Raw genomic sequence first — 17,302 nt, forward strand, 5'->3', positions numbered from 1 at the left:
TATTTAACCCTAACATTTAACCTTAACTCCTAACATTTAACCCTACCCCCTAACTGTTAGGGTTAAGGGCTAAAATAAATGTTAGGGTTAAGGGCTAATGGTTGGGGTTAAATGTTAGGGTTAATGGTTAGCAGTAAGTGTTAGGGATATGGGGTAATTGTTAGGGGTAATTGTTAGGGGTAATTGTTAGGGTTAGGGGTAATTGTTAGGGGTAATTGTTAGGGTTAGGGGTATTTGTTAGGGGTAATTGTTAGGGATAGAACACTTACCCTAAGAATTACCCCCAACCCTCACATTTAACCCTAACCCTAGCATGTGACTTTTTGGACACATAAAGTTTCTTGTAATACAGGGAGTGTAAAGTCACATCAAAGTCGCTCTACAGGAACAGAACTTTCCTTCTTATTAGGCAAAAGAAAAAAAAATCTCAAAATTTGCGGCAAAACGCATCAACCGTAACCGGCGTAGATGTGAGCCGAGCCAATGCAGAACCTGTGAGGAGATCCTTCTTCATTCTCATAAAACAGCAGCCAATCGCTTTGCTTACAACCGGCTTTCAAAAGAGCCGCCAGCAGCACCCGGGAAGGAATTCTGGATGCTTTTTGTAGGACGTCAATCGTCCGATTTATTTGCTATTAATAAAAAAAGAGGAGAAGGACATGGGGGGGGGGGGGGCGGGGTGCAGCCATGGCGCCAGATCCTAGAGAACTAAAAAGATATGGCGACAATTTGTATAAAATGCTGCCAAGCAGCGGATAGGAAGCCGTTTTCATGGATCTCATTGGATTCACTTGGAGCCCCGGATAGGGGGCCCCCCCAACTAGAAACCACCAATTCTGGGGCAACTGTCTCAGTGATGTCACCATGTCCAGCAAACACCAAAACAGCCTCCCGGGGGGGTATTGAAAGGGACCCTCTGGAGGGTAGATCCCCGCAGAGGGCGTATTGCTCTAGAAGCCCTAGAAGGAAGCAGGGGCGGACTGACAACTCATCGGGCCCTCGGGCAATAGGAGATTATGGGGCCCCCTCGGGCAATAGGAGATTATAGGGCCCCCCAGTGGCATAGGGCCCTCAGGCAATAGGAGATTATGGGGCACCCCAGTGGCATAGGGCTCTCGGGCAATAGGAGATTATGGGGCCCCCCAGTGGCATAGGGCCCTCGGGCAATAGGAGATTATGGGGCCCCCCAGTGGCATAGGGCCCTCGGGCAGTGTCCGAGTGCCCTGAATGGTCAGTCCACCCCTGGAAGGAAGCTTTATCTTCTACTACAAAAGGGGACAACTTTTTTTTTCCATTCCCCATAAGTCCAAAAATTCCAGAGAAGAGGTTGATACAACGATACAGTCAGTTCACTTGTTTGGCAGAGGAGGATTCACCGCCGTGCTGGGATTGGCTCTTCGCTCTCCGGGGTGCGTAACCTCCGGAAAAAACTCTTTCCATGCCAATTCAACAAGTGTTACCTGGGCGGGGGAGGGGGGGGGGGGACTGCTTTGTCCGTAAAGTCAGCCCTTTTTTAAAGGTTTGGGGGGGGGAGAAACAAAAAGGGGTGGAGTTAAAAGCCCAAAAATATATATATATATATAAAAAAAATAACCCAAGGAATCGGGAGAAATAAAATCAACCCAAATAAATTTGCGATACGCTATACTAAAACAACCAATAGAATCTAGTCCAAGATATACCACTCTGCTGTCCAACCAGCAAAGCCCAAAAAAAAAAGATGTCCTTTTCCCGCACGGCCCAGCCAAAGTCTCCAAAGCCACCAAAAGATTCTTCAATTTACTACAGTTCAGATCTGTTGGCTTGCTCCCATTGGGCGATGGTTTCCCAACAGTTCACATGGGCTGGCCGGCTCCCATTGGGCGATGGTTTCCCAACAGTTCACATGGGCTGGCCGGCTCCCATTGGGCGATGGTTTTCCAACTCTTCCGAAGGCATCTAAAGTCATCAAGTGTCTTTTTTTTCAATTTGCCGCAGATTATTATAACTGCTCGTGGTCAGCGGCTTGAAGGCTCCAGTAAAACTATGGCTTCTGAATTTCTGGTGTTCATGGTGAACAATGTTCTGAGTGTTTTTTCCGTAGTCTTCTGCCGAAAGGCTGTATAGATGTGGGCCAGAGAAGAGCCAAAGAAGAGCCAGAGAAAAGTCAAAGAACAGCCAAAGAAGAGCCAGAGAAGAGCCAAAGAAGAGCCAGAGAAAAGTCAAAGAAGAGCCAGAGAAAAGTCAAAGAGGAGCCAAAGAAGAGCCAGAGAAAAGTCAAAGAAGAGCCAGAGAAGAACCAGAGAAAAGCCAAAGAAGAGCCAGAGAAGAGCCAAAGAAGAGCCAGAGAAGAGCCAAAGAAGAGCCAGAGAAGAACCAGAGAAAAGCCAAAGAAGAGCCAGAGAAGAGCCAGAGAAAAGTCAAAGAAAAACCAAAGAAGAGCCAAAGAAGAGCCAGAGAAAAGTCAAAAAAGAGCCAGAGAAGAGCCAGAGAAAAGTCAAAGAAGAGCCAGAGAAGAGCCAAAGAAGAGCCAGAGAAAAATCAAAGAAGAGCCAGAGAAAAATCAAAGAAGAGCCAGAGAAGAGCCAAAAAAAAAGCCAGAGAAAAGCCAAAGAAGAGCCAGAGAAGAGCCTAAGAAGAGCCAAAGAAGAGCCAGAGAAGAGCCAGAGAAGAGCCAGAGAAGAGTCAAAGAAGAGCCAAAGAAGAGCCAGAGAGAAGCCAGAGAAGAGCCAAAGAAGAGCCAAAGAAGAGCAAGAGAAGAGCCTAGAAGTGTCTAGAACAGGGGGTCTCCAAACTGCGGCCCGCGGGCCGGATGAAGCCACTGTTCTCCCCACTGATACCAATGATGGGGCACTATTCCTCCCACTTTTTTTTTTTTCGTTTTAGTTTCATTCGTTTTTTTGGCTTTTTTCGGAAATTCAAAAATCCGTAATTCTGAAATTAGAAATTTCGGAATTTCAAAAATTCAAAATTTCGGAAATCCGAAAATTCGGAAATTGAAAAATTCGAAAATTTGGGAATTAACTAATATGTCAAAACTCATAAAAAATGAATTTGGAACCAAACGAATTGCACATGTCTACAGCAAAGACGGAGTCTATGGCATGTTCTACTCCCACTGGCCACAGCCCCCCCCCCCAAAGTTTGAAGTGCAGTAAACTAGCCCTTTGTTTCGAAAGTTTGGAGACCCCTGGTCTAGAAGATTGATGGGAAACCGAAGTCTATATAGAGGACATTGTCTAAAATAAACAGACCCAACTCAACTCAACCAACCCTACAAAAGTCCACATCTCCGGCCCCCAACCATTTTTATTGGAAGAAGGCCGATCGAAAGTTTTGTGATTTCTCATAAATCATACATTTTAGGAATCGTTTCTTCCTATGAAGCCAATAAATAATTAGCAGAACCTCTTTAAACAAGAACTCGAAGTTCACAAGTTACCTGATGAGGGTGAGGAGGACTTTATCATGTGCTTTGCATTAAACCCCCCCCCCCGGCCCCTCCTCCACCTCCGGTGTAGATCTTCAACTGCATAGTTTGGGTACCACAATGATTCCATCCCACGTACACTCCATGGAAATCCCCACAGACATCTCTGAGACAGAACATCGTGGATCCGTGGAAGTGTTAGAAGACCCGCCCAAGCGTCCAGCCAAAGTTCTCTGGATTTGGGGCCTGGGGGTAAATGTAAAGCACATCATACTCCTTACCCCCCCTCCCCCACCCAGGTCCAAGCATCCCGGAGTTCTTCTTTGGAAGGAAAGGCCTCTCTCTTGTACAGTATAACTGTTTAGAATTGTAGAAACTTTTTTTTTTGATGGTAGACACCCCAACTTAATTTTAGCACCACATCCCTGAATTAGGTAATAAACAAGGAAGATATGTGGGATTTTTCAGGTGCCGAAATGATATAAGTGTAAATTGAGATATATATATGATTTTTGTTTTCTTGCCTGTTTCTTTTGTTAGAAGGCTTGTACTTCAAAACTGGACAACCCTTTCCCTGAAGAAGCCTGACAAAAAGTGGCGAAACATGTTGGGGAAATTTATCTCACAGCGCTGTCCTGATACTACTGTGATTTGCCAACTGTTTTACTTTTATTTTATCAAAATGTATCATACACTAAGAAGTAAAACATTTTCCCTACTCAATAGGGATATACATTAACAAATTTTATTTCCAAACCTTTATCTGCCCTTACCCTCCTTCCACCCCATTCTTAGACCCTTCTTTCTCCTCTTCTCTAAATAATCTTAATCTCACTATATTTCTTTGTTAATTTAAACTTTTTTCACTTTTCCCATCTCGTAACTGTTTTACTTTTAATTTTTATTTTGTTGAATTTTAAATAATATATTTGATATCATTTCTGCGCGGAACCATCCCACATGTCTTCCTCGTTTAGAATTGTAGTTGAGTCAAAGCTTAGCGTTGTGATTTTTCAATCTCTCTAATGAACATTGGATATTTGCAGCGTTATTCAAACTCTCCATCTCAAGGGTTCAATTAAGAAAGTTAATGATGAGATGGCACTTTGAAAAGTAGCAGACGCGGCCCGCGGCGCGGTGGACTTAGATGGGAGGATTAAATTGATGTTCAATGATAATCTAATTGACAAGCATCTTCAAGCCGAAACATGAGGAGCCTTCATTTCTCTTCAGCCTGGCGACGGGGAACGTCAATAGAGAGCATTTGGCAGCCATTCGTTCCGTTTTGGCCAGGCGAGGAGCTCATTTTATACCAACAAGAAAAAATAAAGAAAATAAGTCAAAAGACAAAAGGAAGAATCTAGAGAAGAACCCAGGCGAAGGTAAAGAACGAAGGGGGGATGGGAGTGTTGTAGGTGTTTCCAACAGTCTTTGTGCTCATTGAGATGTTCGTATTGCAGGAGTTACCACATGTAGTAACTTCGGGTCGTGTCCACCTGGGAGTTTTTTCCCTCCACTGTCCCTTCTTTGTCCTTCTCGCTGTCGCCCTCCCACAGGCTGATGAGAGGAGGATACAGCTCATTTAGCGGGATTGATGACGTCTTCTGCATGTACTTCTTCAGGGAGTGGCGGTAGTTTTTCCTCTGGAATCTTTTGGCCGCATAAACCGAAACAGAAGCAAAGCTGATAAGAGCGAAGATGGAACCCATAACAGCAGCCAGGGCGGCGCTGGTCTCTTGGTCTGTGACTGCCAATGAGTAGGACGTCCCCTTGGTGGTGACGTTGATGCAGGCTCTCTGAGTTTGTTGATGTAGGCCAGACACCGTTAGGCACACCTCGTACTCTGTGGCAGGCTGGAGATGGGTCAGGTTGTACTCATGGATGTCGGCTGGGACCCGGGCTGTGTAGGTAATGTGCGGGTTGTCGATCTTCATGGTGGCTGAAGACCATTTCAAATTGGAAGCCATAACACTGGAGCTAACTTTCCAGGACACCAGGACAGAGCTGACCTCTGTCTGCTGGACATACAGTCTTAGGGCCTGTGACCCATCTAGGAGCGTCCCATTGATACGCAGTGTGGCCACCCTGGTGTCTGCTCCTTCGGAATTTTGGGCCACGCACGTGTAGCGACCAGAATCCTCCACTTGCACGTTTGTGATCTGAAGCGTGCCTTCGTCACTCAGATGGAGTTTTTCAGATAGGGTGTCCGTTGTGACTTTGTGTCCCAATGGAGTAACCCAGTAGATTTCTGGTTCCGGTTCCGCCATCGCTCTGCAGTCCAAAGTGACAGTCATGCCCAAGTCCAAGTTGAGGTGGCTTGGGAATGTATCTTGGGCTATCATGGGCAGGCACTGCTCTCCAGCGGGGTCTTGAGCCAGGGCTTCCTTGACGGGTTGTCCTCGATACTCCGGGGGCAGCGCACAAAACATGGACAGCGGCTCCATAAAACGAATGGTGGTTTGGTTGGAACCCATCCAGTGGAGGACGCAGTCACAGCGCAGGGGGTTGCTGTGAATGCTAATTTCACGAAGATTCGGGAGGGACTCTACTGTTCCTTTGTAGACGGAGTTCAGTGCATTATTGTTTAGCATCAAGCTTTCAAGGGTAGGCACGTTACGAAAGGCCGAACGGTGGATGTAGGATAGTTTTGGATTGTTTGTTGCTTCGAGCTTCGTCAGCTCGGGGAGATTGTCTAGAGCATAACGGTCAAGAGAAACCAGCTCCGCCATGTTGTTGATTCCCAGCTCCTTCAAGCGTAACATGTTTTTGAAGTCTCCTTCTTGCACCTTTCGGATCGGATTTTTATTAAGATCCAAAAACTTTAGGTTGGGCAATTTCTGCAGAGCCCCCTGGGGCACTTTGCTCAGTCTATTGTCATAGAAAGACAAGCTCTCCAGGTTATCCAGTCCTAGGAATGCGTTCCCTGGGATGTCACTTAGGTACATCCCTGCCAGGACCAAACTTCGCAGATTGATGAGAGGTTTAAAGTTTACATCCAGAATCCCAATCACAGGGTTCTCCCCGATCATAAGGATCTCCAAGTTGGGAGTGAATTCGAACCAACGACTGTCGATAATCCGTAGCTTGTTGGAATTCAGGTGCAGACGGAGCAGATTGCGCAGACCTGAGAAGGCACTCGGTGAGATGGAGCTCAGCTGGTTGTGGTTGATGTAGAGCTCCTCCAGGTTGGTCAGATCTTGCAAACAGTAGTCAGTCATCTCGAAAATCTGATTCTCCTCCAAGTGCAGAGTTGTGAGCTGGCTGAGGTTGGACAAGCCCACATCCTGGATGGAGGTGATGTTATTCTGAGAAAGGTCAAGTTCCGTCAGGTTAACCAGCAGTTGTAATTCTCCGTTAGTCCGTTCGATGTTGTTGCTTTGCAGCAGAAGCACCTGGGTGTCCAAAGAAAGGTTCACTGGGATCCTAGTCAAGCGCAGGTCATTGCAGTCCACAGTTTTGGCCTCGCGGTAGGTGGACTGTGGGGTGAACCATGGCCGGTTACCGCAGACGCAGAGCTGTGGGCATTCGATCGCTGGAGATGAAGATTCTGCTAACGGGCTGATCAGGAGTCCAAGAACAATCTGACAGACAACCAGTGCCAGAACACCTCTCCGATCCATGTTCACCACTGCGCCAAGACCCAATCTGCAGAACTCGGGGAAAATGGGTTCAGGATGGCTTTTCCTTTAGGTTGTAGATTCCTGCCCAAGACAGAAGAGCACCTGGATAAGAAAAAGAGCAAAAAAATAATTGGCAAATGAAAAAACAAACCCACATAGAAGCAAACCTTTATAATATTCATTGGTACTGTAGTAGAATTTCATATTAAAGCGGGGGGTTCACCCCAAATTTTTTTTTTTTAAATTACATCTAGCAGAACCAGCATACAGGACATTACATTTCGGCAGGTCATTTTTTATTTTCTCTGTACATACCTTTATATCCTGATGTTGTCCAGGGCTTCCGGGTTCCGATGACTGCGGGACTGGGCGTTCCTATCCTTCCGTTTGATGATTGACGCCTTGTGAAACAGGTGACATGTCGCACAACGCGCGTCACCAGATGTCGGGAAATAGCCGAACTGCGAGTCGGCACTATACGGCGCCTGCGCAGTCAGCTCTACACGGCGGGCGCAGGCGCCGTATAGTGCCGACTCGCAGCTCGGCTATTTCCGGAAATCTGGTGACGCGCGTTGTGCGACAGGTCACATGTTTCACAAGCCGTCAATCATCGAACGGAAGGATAGGAACGCCCAGTCCCGCAGTCATCGGAACCCTGAGGCTGGGATAGGAATGCCCAGTCCCGGAGTCATCAGAACGCGGAAGCCCTGGACAAAATCAGGATATAAAGGTAAGTACAGAGAAAAAAAACAAAAAACTGCCGAAATGAAATGTCCTTACTATGCTGGCTCTAATGTAAAAAAAATGTTTTTAGGGTGAACCTCCACTTTAACCATTATATATGTTTTATATTATTCATATTAATTTGCATATGTTTTTACTGATAATATAATTATTATCAATATTATTATTCATATTATTATTATATAGTAGTGGTCTTATCAATATTATTATTCAATAGTAAAGCAATAGTTATTAAATCTTTATTAATGTACACTATGTTATTCTATAAATATAAGAGAACGTCTTCATTTTTAAGTGCTGAACTCTCGGCTCCATATAGGACAGTCACAAGGTTACACAGGTGTTCTTTTAGGATAGTTCATTTTAAAGCGGATGTGCCATGGGAACAAAATATTAAAAGCCAGCAGCTACAAATACTGCAGCTGCTGACTTTTAATATTAGGACACTTACCTGTCCTGGAGTCCAGCGCCGATCGCAGCAGAGCACGAGCGATCGCTCGTCACTCTGCTGCTCCCCCCGCCATCCACGCTGAGGGAACCAGGAAGTGAAGCGCTGCGGCTTCACTGCCCGGTTCCCTACGGCGCATGCGTGAGTCGCGCTGCGCCCGCCGATTGGCTCACACGCTGTGTGCTGGGAGCCGAGTGTTCCCAGCACACAACGGGCGACAGACGGGATGTGACAGAATGCCTGTCTTTTGCCCGTAGCGTGTGGCCGGAAGTGGGTGCAAATACCTGTCTTTAGACAGGTATCTGCACCCCCCTCCCCCTGAAAGGTGTCAAATGTGACACCGGAGGGGGGGAGGGTTCCAATCAGCGGGACTCCACTTTAGGGTGGAGAACCGCTTTAAGTTCACTATTTAGAAAACGAAACATTTTGACAACAGCTGGTAAGATAAGAAAGTCTTCGAGGATAAGGGATACAACTTCTTATAACAGGTGGTTTAAAATAATTAACGGTATGTGGAATATTGGAAAGTTATGTGCAGTACATTAATTAAGTTTGACAGATTCAAACAAAGGTCTGCGTGTGCCCTCATATAACACAACAGGTGGGGTTATTAAAAGTTCATTCTCCCAAAAGTCGTATATCTGTTATCCTTGAAGTTGGTGAAGTCTTATCAGGACAAGGAGGCTTTGATCTAACACAGCTGGGTGCCATACTGTCTCTACACAGGTGTTTTCAATTGGACAAAACCAATTATAAATCACTTTATTGAACATATAGGAATTCTGGGAATAATTAAGTTTGTCTGGTTGTAGGACAGGTGTTACATTGACGTAGATCTTAGCAACCAATCATATCTAGGAGAGATGGCTAAGATAAGGCTTGTAAAGGTATATAAATGCAAGTTTTACAAATGTTAGACAGACAAGTCAGATAGGAGCCCATAAGGCTGACCTCTATGTATGCTGCCCTATTGCACGGGTCATAGAGGTCAGAACCAGTGGGCAATTATCTGTTCAGATAGGCGTCTATCAGGCTGACTGTTTGTCTATGCAGCCCTATTGCACGGGTGGCAGGCAGTTAGAACCAATAGGCAAATATCTGTCCTTTTGTTGTAACTTGTCTCCTCGTACGAGTCATATAGAGAAGACTTCTTAACTTGTTCCAGAGTGTGGTTTCAGGTGAATTTCCCTCACAAACTTGGTCGAGCCGGAACCCAAAACCCTGTGAAGGGACCAGACCACCGGTGACCGTTACTGTACAAAGGAATCTCAGAACACACAGGATTCCTTATTCCAAAGTCCTCCGTCTCCTAATGAAGGCCGGCCAACGGACTGGTCCCTATCAGGTGACGGGTTCCCAAGAATTGGCAGAAAAGACCCATTCTGGTTCAAGGTGAGAACAGTTCACTATTGTTTCAATTTGGTTAGAATATGCTTGCATTGTGAGAAACTGTATAAATTAGACCGGTATCGAATACTTTGTACATAAACCTGTATGTTCCCAGCTGCTGCTAATAAACCTGCATCACTGAAGTCCTGCCTGGTTCGATACTTTATTATTCTACTTCAGTACACGTAGAAGAACCCAGATTTGTGAAGAAAGTACCATATGTAACACGTATGTAACTTCTCTACGTCCCATTGTATGTAACTTCTCTATATTCTATTGCATGTAACTTCTATATATTCTATTGTATGTAACTTCTCTACATTCTATTGTATGTAACTTCTCTACATTCTATTGTATGTAACTTCTCTATATTCTATTGTATGTAACCTCTCTACATTCTATTGTATGTAACTTCTCTATATCCTATTGTATGTAACTTCTCTATATTCTATTGCATGTAACTTCTCTACATTCTATTGTATGTAACTTCTCTACATCCTATTGTATGTAACTTCTCTACATTCTATTGTATGTAACTTCTCTACATCCTATTGTTTGTAACGTCTCTACGTCCTATTGTATGTAACTTCTCTACATCCTATTGTATGTAACTTCTCTACATCCTATTGTATGTAACTTCTCTACATTCTATTGTATGTAACTTCTCTACATCCTATTGTATGTAACTTCTCTACATCCTATTGTATGTAACTTCTCTACATCCTATTGTATGTAACTTCTCTACATTCTATTGTATGTAACTTCTCCACATCCTATTGTATGTAACTTCTCTACATCCTATTGTATGTAACTTCTCTACATCCTATTGTATGTAACTTCTCTACATTCTATTGTATGTAACTTCTCTACATCCTATTGTATGTAATTGCTCTACATGCTTTTGCTCCATCTCAGCTACCTGTGCGGGTTATGAGAAAACAGCTGACACTTTCATTCGGTGGGATTGTAGGACTGGAAATTGGCCAGAATGACCTTCATTTATAGTGATGCCTTCTGGTAATCTCATAAAACTTTTACATATTTATCGGGGAATGTTTTTATAAAACCTCTTACTTAGGAAAATGGTGTCGTTCCAAACTAGCGGCTCTTTTATTGTCTCTTAATGCTCAGTAACCTCCAGGTTTCATTGCTTTCCATAAAGAAGAAAATAGAAGGAAGTAAACGAGAGTACGGGAAGGGAGAGGAGAGAGAGGGAGGGAGAGGGAACGAGGGAGAGAAAGAGAAGAGAGGAGGGGAAAGGGAGAAGGAGAGGAGGGAAAGGGAGAGAAGGGAGAATGAGAGGAGGGAAAGGGAGAGGATGGAGAAGGAGAGGAGGGAGAAGGAGAGGAGGGAGAAGGAGAGGAGGGAAAGGGAGAGGAGGGAGAAGGAGAGGAGGGAAAGGGAGAAGGAGAGGAGGGAAAGGGAGAGGAGGGAGAAGGAGAGGAGGGAAAGGGAGAAGGAGAGGAGGGAGAGAAGGGAGAAGGAGAGGAGGGAAAGGGAGAGGAGGGAGAAGGAGAGGAGGGAAAGGGAGAGGAGAGAGAGGGAGGGAGAGGGAACGAGGGAGAGAAATAGAAGAGAGGAGGGGAAAGGGAGAAGGAGAGGAGGGAAAGGGAGAGAAGAGAGAAGGAGAGGAGGGAGAAGGAGAGGAGGGAAAGGGAGAGAAGGGAGAAGGAGAGGAGGGAGAAGGAGAGGAGGGAAAGGGAGAGAAGGGAGAAGGAGAGGAGGGAAAGGGAGAGGAGAGAGAGGGAGGGAGAGGGAATGAGGGAACGAGGGAGAGAAATAGAAGAGAGGAGGGGAAAGGGAGAAGGAGAGGAGGGAAAGGGAGAGAAGGGAGAAGGAGAGGAGGGAGAAGGAGAGGATGGAAAGGGAGAGGATGGAAAGGGAGAAGAAGGAGAGGAGAGAAAGGCAGAGGTGGGAGAAGAAGAGGAGGGAAAAGGAGAGGTAGGATAAGGGGAGGAGAGAAGGGGAGGGCAGGAAAAGTGGGAGAAGGAGGGAGAATGAGATGAGGGAAGAGAAGAGGGAGAAGGAGAGGAGGGAAAGGGAGAGGTGGGAGAAGGAGAGGAGGAAAAGGGAGAATTGGGAGAAGGAGAGGAGGAAAGGTGAGAGGAGGGAGAAGGAGAGCAGGAAAACGGAGAGGTGGGAGAAGGAGAGGAGGGAAAGGGAGAGAAGGGAGAAGGAGAGGAGGGAGAGGGAGAAGGAGAGGAGGGAAAGGGAGAAGAAGGAGAGGTGAGAAAGGCAAAGGTGGGAGAAGAAGAGGAGGAAAAGGGAGGGCAGGAAAAGTGGGGAGAGGAGGCAGAAGGAGAGGAGGGAAGAGAAGAGGAGGGAAAGGGAGAAATGGGAGAAGGAGAGGAGGGAGAAGGAGAGCAGGAAAAGGGAGAAGTGGGAGAAGGAGAAGAGAAGGGAGGAAAAGTGTAAAGGGGAAAGGGAGAGAGAGGAGGGAAAGGGATGGGGAATGAAAGGGGAGGAGGGAAAAATAGAGAATGGAAAGGGAGAAAGAGGGGAGGGAACGGGAGAGTGGGAAGTAGAGGAGGGAATGGGAGAGTGGGGAGAAGGAGAGGAGGGAAAGTGAGAGTAGGGAGAAGGAGAGGATGGATAAGGAGGGGAGGAAACAGGAGAGGGGGGAAAGGGAGAGTAGGGAGGACAGGAGGGAACAGGAGAGTCTGGAGAAGGAGAGAAGGGAGAGGGGAGAGCACAGAGGGAACACGGTGCTGAAATACACACATTTCCCATATTCTTATCCCTGGCTTTTTCTGAATGGAGGATCTTCAGCTATCTTGATTATCTGGGATAGGATGGTGTAACTCCTGCACATGCTCACAGGAGATAATTCATCCCGGTACCCGGCAGATGCCAGAATTGCACCCTGAGCTGCACATGCACAGCTTAGCGTTCAGTCTAAAGAAGACTGTGAGGCGGAAGATGTGAAATCTTTATTGCAAAAGAGACACAAAATGTAAACCTTCCTGCTCGCAGTTTTTTTTTATTGAAGGCCACATATCTGTCCTAAGGAAATATAAATGAGGGTGAAATTTAGGTTTGGGGAGGGGTTTAGGATGAGGAGGACCTTCCGGCAAGCTCTTGGCTTCTCAGGAGCCCTGCACTGAGAGATACCATTGCCGCAGTTCCTGCAACTGAAGAGAACATACGTAACCCTCCTCTTCATAGTATACACTATATGAGTGACATTCGGTTTGTGTAAAAGAATCAGGGCTTGTTTTCTCCGACAATGGGTGCTGGGACTCAATCACGAACCTCTCCCCCCCCCCCCCACACGCACCTCACAAACAGTAGGAGGGTCTTAAGGGGGCATTAAATACCAGGATTGCATTACACACAGAGTGCAGAGTTCAGGAGGGTTGCACGCAGAGTAATGTAAAGGGGGGAAACTTTGGGGACCCTAATGAAAGGGGTAAACTCTGATGTAAGGGGGCCCAGGCCTAAAGCTGTGTAAGAAGCCCCAACATTTGCAATGGCTTCCCTGGGCTGCCCTATGTGTGTAGCGCAGAAATGGCTGAGCGTGGACCTGGCCTCAGGTGGCCTCATTCACAGAGGCGGACCCCAGTGTGTAGAGCCACGGAAGGGCCGTTTTTGCCCACAAGGGAAGTCACGGGTGTTTCACATGTTACCCGTTCAGACAGTTGTATTCATGTCTCTTGGGATGCAGCAGCTGTACGGACACAGCAGATTGGACAGCCATGTGGGTGTGGCTATGCGGGGGGTGCAAGTCCTTGAACGCAAACAGTGGTACAGGGACGCACGGAACATTTGTGGATCCCCATGCCGGCCAACGCGGCCCTTAATGGGTATGTGCTTAAGGATGCCCATTTAAACGGGGCCCCCGGACCCCCAGAGAATATGGCGGTGTAAGGCATGCACACTGATGAGCGTTGTGAGGGGCAGTGTGATGCGTTGTTATAATGTGTTGCACTGTTTACATTCTTTTTTTTTTTTTACTTTATTAAAATGTAACAAAATGACAATTTATTTGACTCTCTGCACCGTCGCACATCATGCAGTACTGCGGTGCATTGAGATGCCGTGCTTTCCGCTGTGTAGAAATACACGCATGCAGCATTTGTTACTCAGCACACAACGCCGCACACGTGAACGCGGCCTTTGTTTTCTCGATGCCCTTGTGTTGAACCCGCATTGATCTTTTCAGATTAACCAGCTCAATGGACTCGGTGTCAGCGAGCAAAAAATAAAGTACTGCAGACGATGCACAGCGGCTCGGGCACAAATCCCGAGCGACTGCGAGGCCCGAGAATACAGCGGCCGGCTTTGTACAAATATCAGAAGGCCTGCGATTTGGGGACCTGATTAATGCGACTTTCATGTCCGATCATTATGACGATCATCGGGCCGGCCGCACCAGCCTCGCTGTGCGGAGCGCTGGGAGAAAATCGCAGAATTGCGCGGATGGCGCATTTTATAAGCAATTCGGAGCTTCACAGGGAGGAACGAGAAAAGCGCATTTTATTTTACGTATTTTTATTATTACGATATATTATATTATTATCATCAATTTAAATCCTCTCTTTAATCTCGGGAAACGACAGAACAGATAACGATTCTAAAAGGTAGAACCTAACAAGACCGACCCCAAAAACACCGGAACCCCCCCCCTCCCCCGAGGCAACCGTTCCAAGGCATAAAAAACACCGGAACCCCCCCCCCTCCCCCGAGGCATAAAAAACACATCGAATGTGAATAAGCCCCGCCCCCCCAGGTAAACCGATCCCTAACCGAAGCTGAAAAACAACACATTGCATTCTTGCCAACAGTCCCGATTTTCCCGGGACAATCCCGATAATTGGTGCCAACAAATACACCCACTGTACTTGTCAAATAAAGCCACTGTGCCCATCAAATGACGTCACTGTGTCATCAAATATACCCACTGTGCCATGAAATACAGCCACTGTGCCCATCAAATGCAGCCACTGTGTCCATTTTTTTTTATTAAATGTTTCTGTATAACCCCTTATTAACCCTTCATTTACTTTATTCAGCCTTAATTAACCCTTTCTCCTTTCCCATTTAATTATTAAGTTATTTTAATTTAACATTTAATTAATTTTTTTGGTGAGATCAGATCAATTTTTGGGGTAAAGTATAAGAGATGAGTTACGCCGAGTAAATAGATATCCAACATGTCACGCTTTATAATTGGGCGCGCTCGTGGAATTGCGACAAACTACGATACTTAAAAATCTCCACAGGCGACACTTTAAAATGTATATACAGGTTATCAGTTCAGAGTTACAGGGGAGGTCTAGTGCTAGAATTATTGCTCTCGCTCTAACGATCGCGGCGATACCTCACATGTGTGGTGCGAACACCTTTTACATATGGGTGGGGTTTAGGCGCCAAAAAAAACGGCGCAGAATCGGCCAGATGGGGGTTCAGAGATCCCACAAACTTCACGAGAAATATAAATCCCTTAAAGAGGCGGTGTGGAGAAATCTCCCGCGTAGCCCTGACTACCATTCTGTCGTCCCCCTCCCCCGCCTCCACTATCCCAGCAGATGAGCCAAGCGAGCGCCACGTGAAGGAAGAAGCGGCAGATTGTGTGCAGAGCGAGCGCGGCCGCCGTCCCCCGACTCCATGTGTGACTGTCAATGAGCCGCCCGCCCGCTGAATAGATTCTGCTTGTCTCTGCAGAACTGCAAGTCCTGACAAAGGAGAACGGCGAGAGCATGCACAGCGCACAGCGCACATTGTACACACCGCACACTGTACACAACGCACATTGTACACACCGCACGGCGCACACTGTACAGAACGCACATTGTACACAACGCACAGCGCACACTGTACACACCGCACAACGCACACTGTACACAACACACAGCGCACAACGCACAGCACACATTGTACACAGCGCACAGCGCACATTGTACACAACGCACAGCAACACAACGCACACACACTGTACACCGCACACACACTGTACACAACGCACAGCGCACACTGTACACAATGCACAGTGCACACAACGCACATTGTACACAATGCACAGCGCACATTGTACACACCGCACATTGTACACAACACACAGCGCACACTGTACACAACGCACATTGTACACACCGCACGGCGCACACTGTACACAACGCACATTGTGCACAGCGCACACTGTACACAGCGCACATTGTACACAACACACGGCGCACACTGTACACAACGCACATTGTACACAGCGCACACTGTACACAATGCACAGCGCACATTGTACACAACGCACATTGTACACAACGCACAGCGCACATTGTACACAACGCACATTGTACACACCACACAGCGCACATTGTACACAACGCACAGCGCACATTGTACACAACGCACATTGTACACACCGCACATTGTACACAACGCACAGCGCACATTGTACACACCACACAGCGCACATTGTACACAACGCACAGCGCACATTGTACACAACGCACATTGTACACAGCGCACACTGTACACAACGCACAGCGCACATTGTACACAACACACAGCGCACATTGTACACAACACGGCGCACACTGTACACAACGCACACTGTACACAACGCACAGCGCACACTGTACACAACGCACAGCGCACACTGTACACAGCGCACACTGTACACAACGCACAGCGCACACTGTACACAGCGCACACTGTACACAGCGCACACTGTACACAACACACAGCGCACATTGTACACAACACACAGTGCACACTGTACACAACGCACAGCGCACATTATACACAACACACAGTGCACAGTGTACACAACGCACATTGTACACCGCACACCACACGCACACCTTACGCCGCACGCTCACCGCACACCCACTTCTCCAGATGGACACCCACCCGTCAAGGCATTTTGATATTTGCATAACTCCTCCCAATGCTTGCATCAGTACTGAGGTGCGCACTACAGCACACCTGATTGGCTCTGGAGCAAGGCTAGTAAACAGGTACACAGAGTCTGCAGAGTTATAGTAAAGATCAGGAAGGGGGAGGAGCAGTGACACAGAGTCTGCAGAGTTATAGTATAGATCAGGAAGGGGGAGGAGCAGTGACACAGAGTCTGCAGAGTTATAGTAAAGATCAGGAAGGGGGTGGAGCAGTGACACAGAGTGTGCAGAGTTATAGTAAAGATCAGGAAGGGGGAGGAGCAGTGACACAGAGTCTGCAGAGTTATAGTATAGATCAGGAAGGGGGAGGAGCAGTGACACAGAGTCTGCAGAGTTATAGTATAGATCAGGAAGGGGGAGGAGCAGTGACACAGAGTCTGCAGAGTTATAAACTGTAACAAGTGTTCTCATCCTCTTTATATTACACATCTTTATAGGACTACATGATGGACCACTAAGGTACCGGCATCATCATATACTTCTACATGTACTGTATGTTTCATCTGTATTCCTAATTGCTGGTGTGGAGTTGCCCTTTAAGACGACAGTGCAAACTCTGTGGCGGGTTCTGGGGGTTCTGCTGGAACTTGTAGCCCCCCCCCCCCCCCGATCCTCTTCTCTCACGCTGCCTCCTCCGACTCCTCATTCACATGCCTCTCTCTGTGTAATAAATTCCTCCACGTGAGCCCCCAGCAAGACATCTGGCATCACGGCCTCATTGCCATGCAAATCACAGCCCTGGCAGGGGGCATGCCTGGTAATCCCACACCTCAGATCACTGCCCACTGGAGGAGGA

General features: G+C 47.0%; 1 protein-coding gene across 1 annotated transcript in view; it reads right to left on the minus strand.

Moving 5' to 3' along the window:
- Positions 1 to 2,923: 2,923 nt before the first annotated feature.
- LRRN1 (leucine rich repeat neuronal 1) overlaps positions 2,924 to 17,302 on the minus strand; it is a 38,298-nt gene continuing 23,919 nt past the window's right edge. The window contains exon 2 of the mRNA XM_040358654.1: positions 2,924 to 7,131. Coding sequence (XP_040214588.1) covers positions 4,873 to 7,029 — 2,157 coding nt within the window. The 5' untranslated portion in view covers positions 7,030 to 7,131 and the 3' untranslated portion in view covers positions 2,924 to 4,872. The remainder of the gene's footprint in view (positions 7,132 to 17,302) is intronic.

Source organism: Rana temporaria, chromosome 7, assembly GCF_905171775.1.
Source record: "Rana temporaria chromosome 7, aRanTem1.1, whole genome shotgun sequence".
In the NCBI taxonomy this organism is placed as follows: domain Eukaryota; kingdom Metazoa; phylum Chordata; class Amphibia; order Anura; family Ranidae; genus Rana; species Rana temporaria.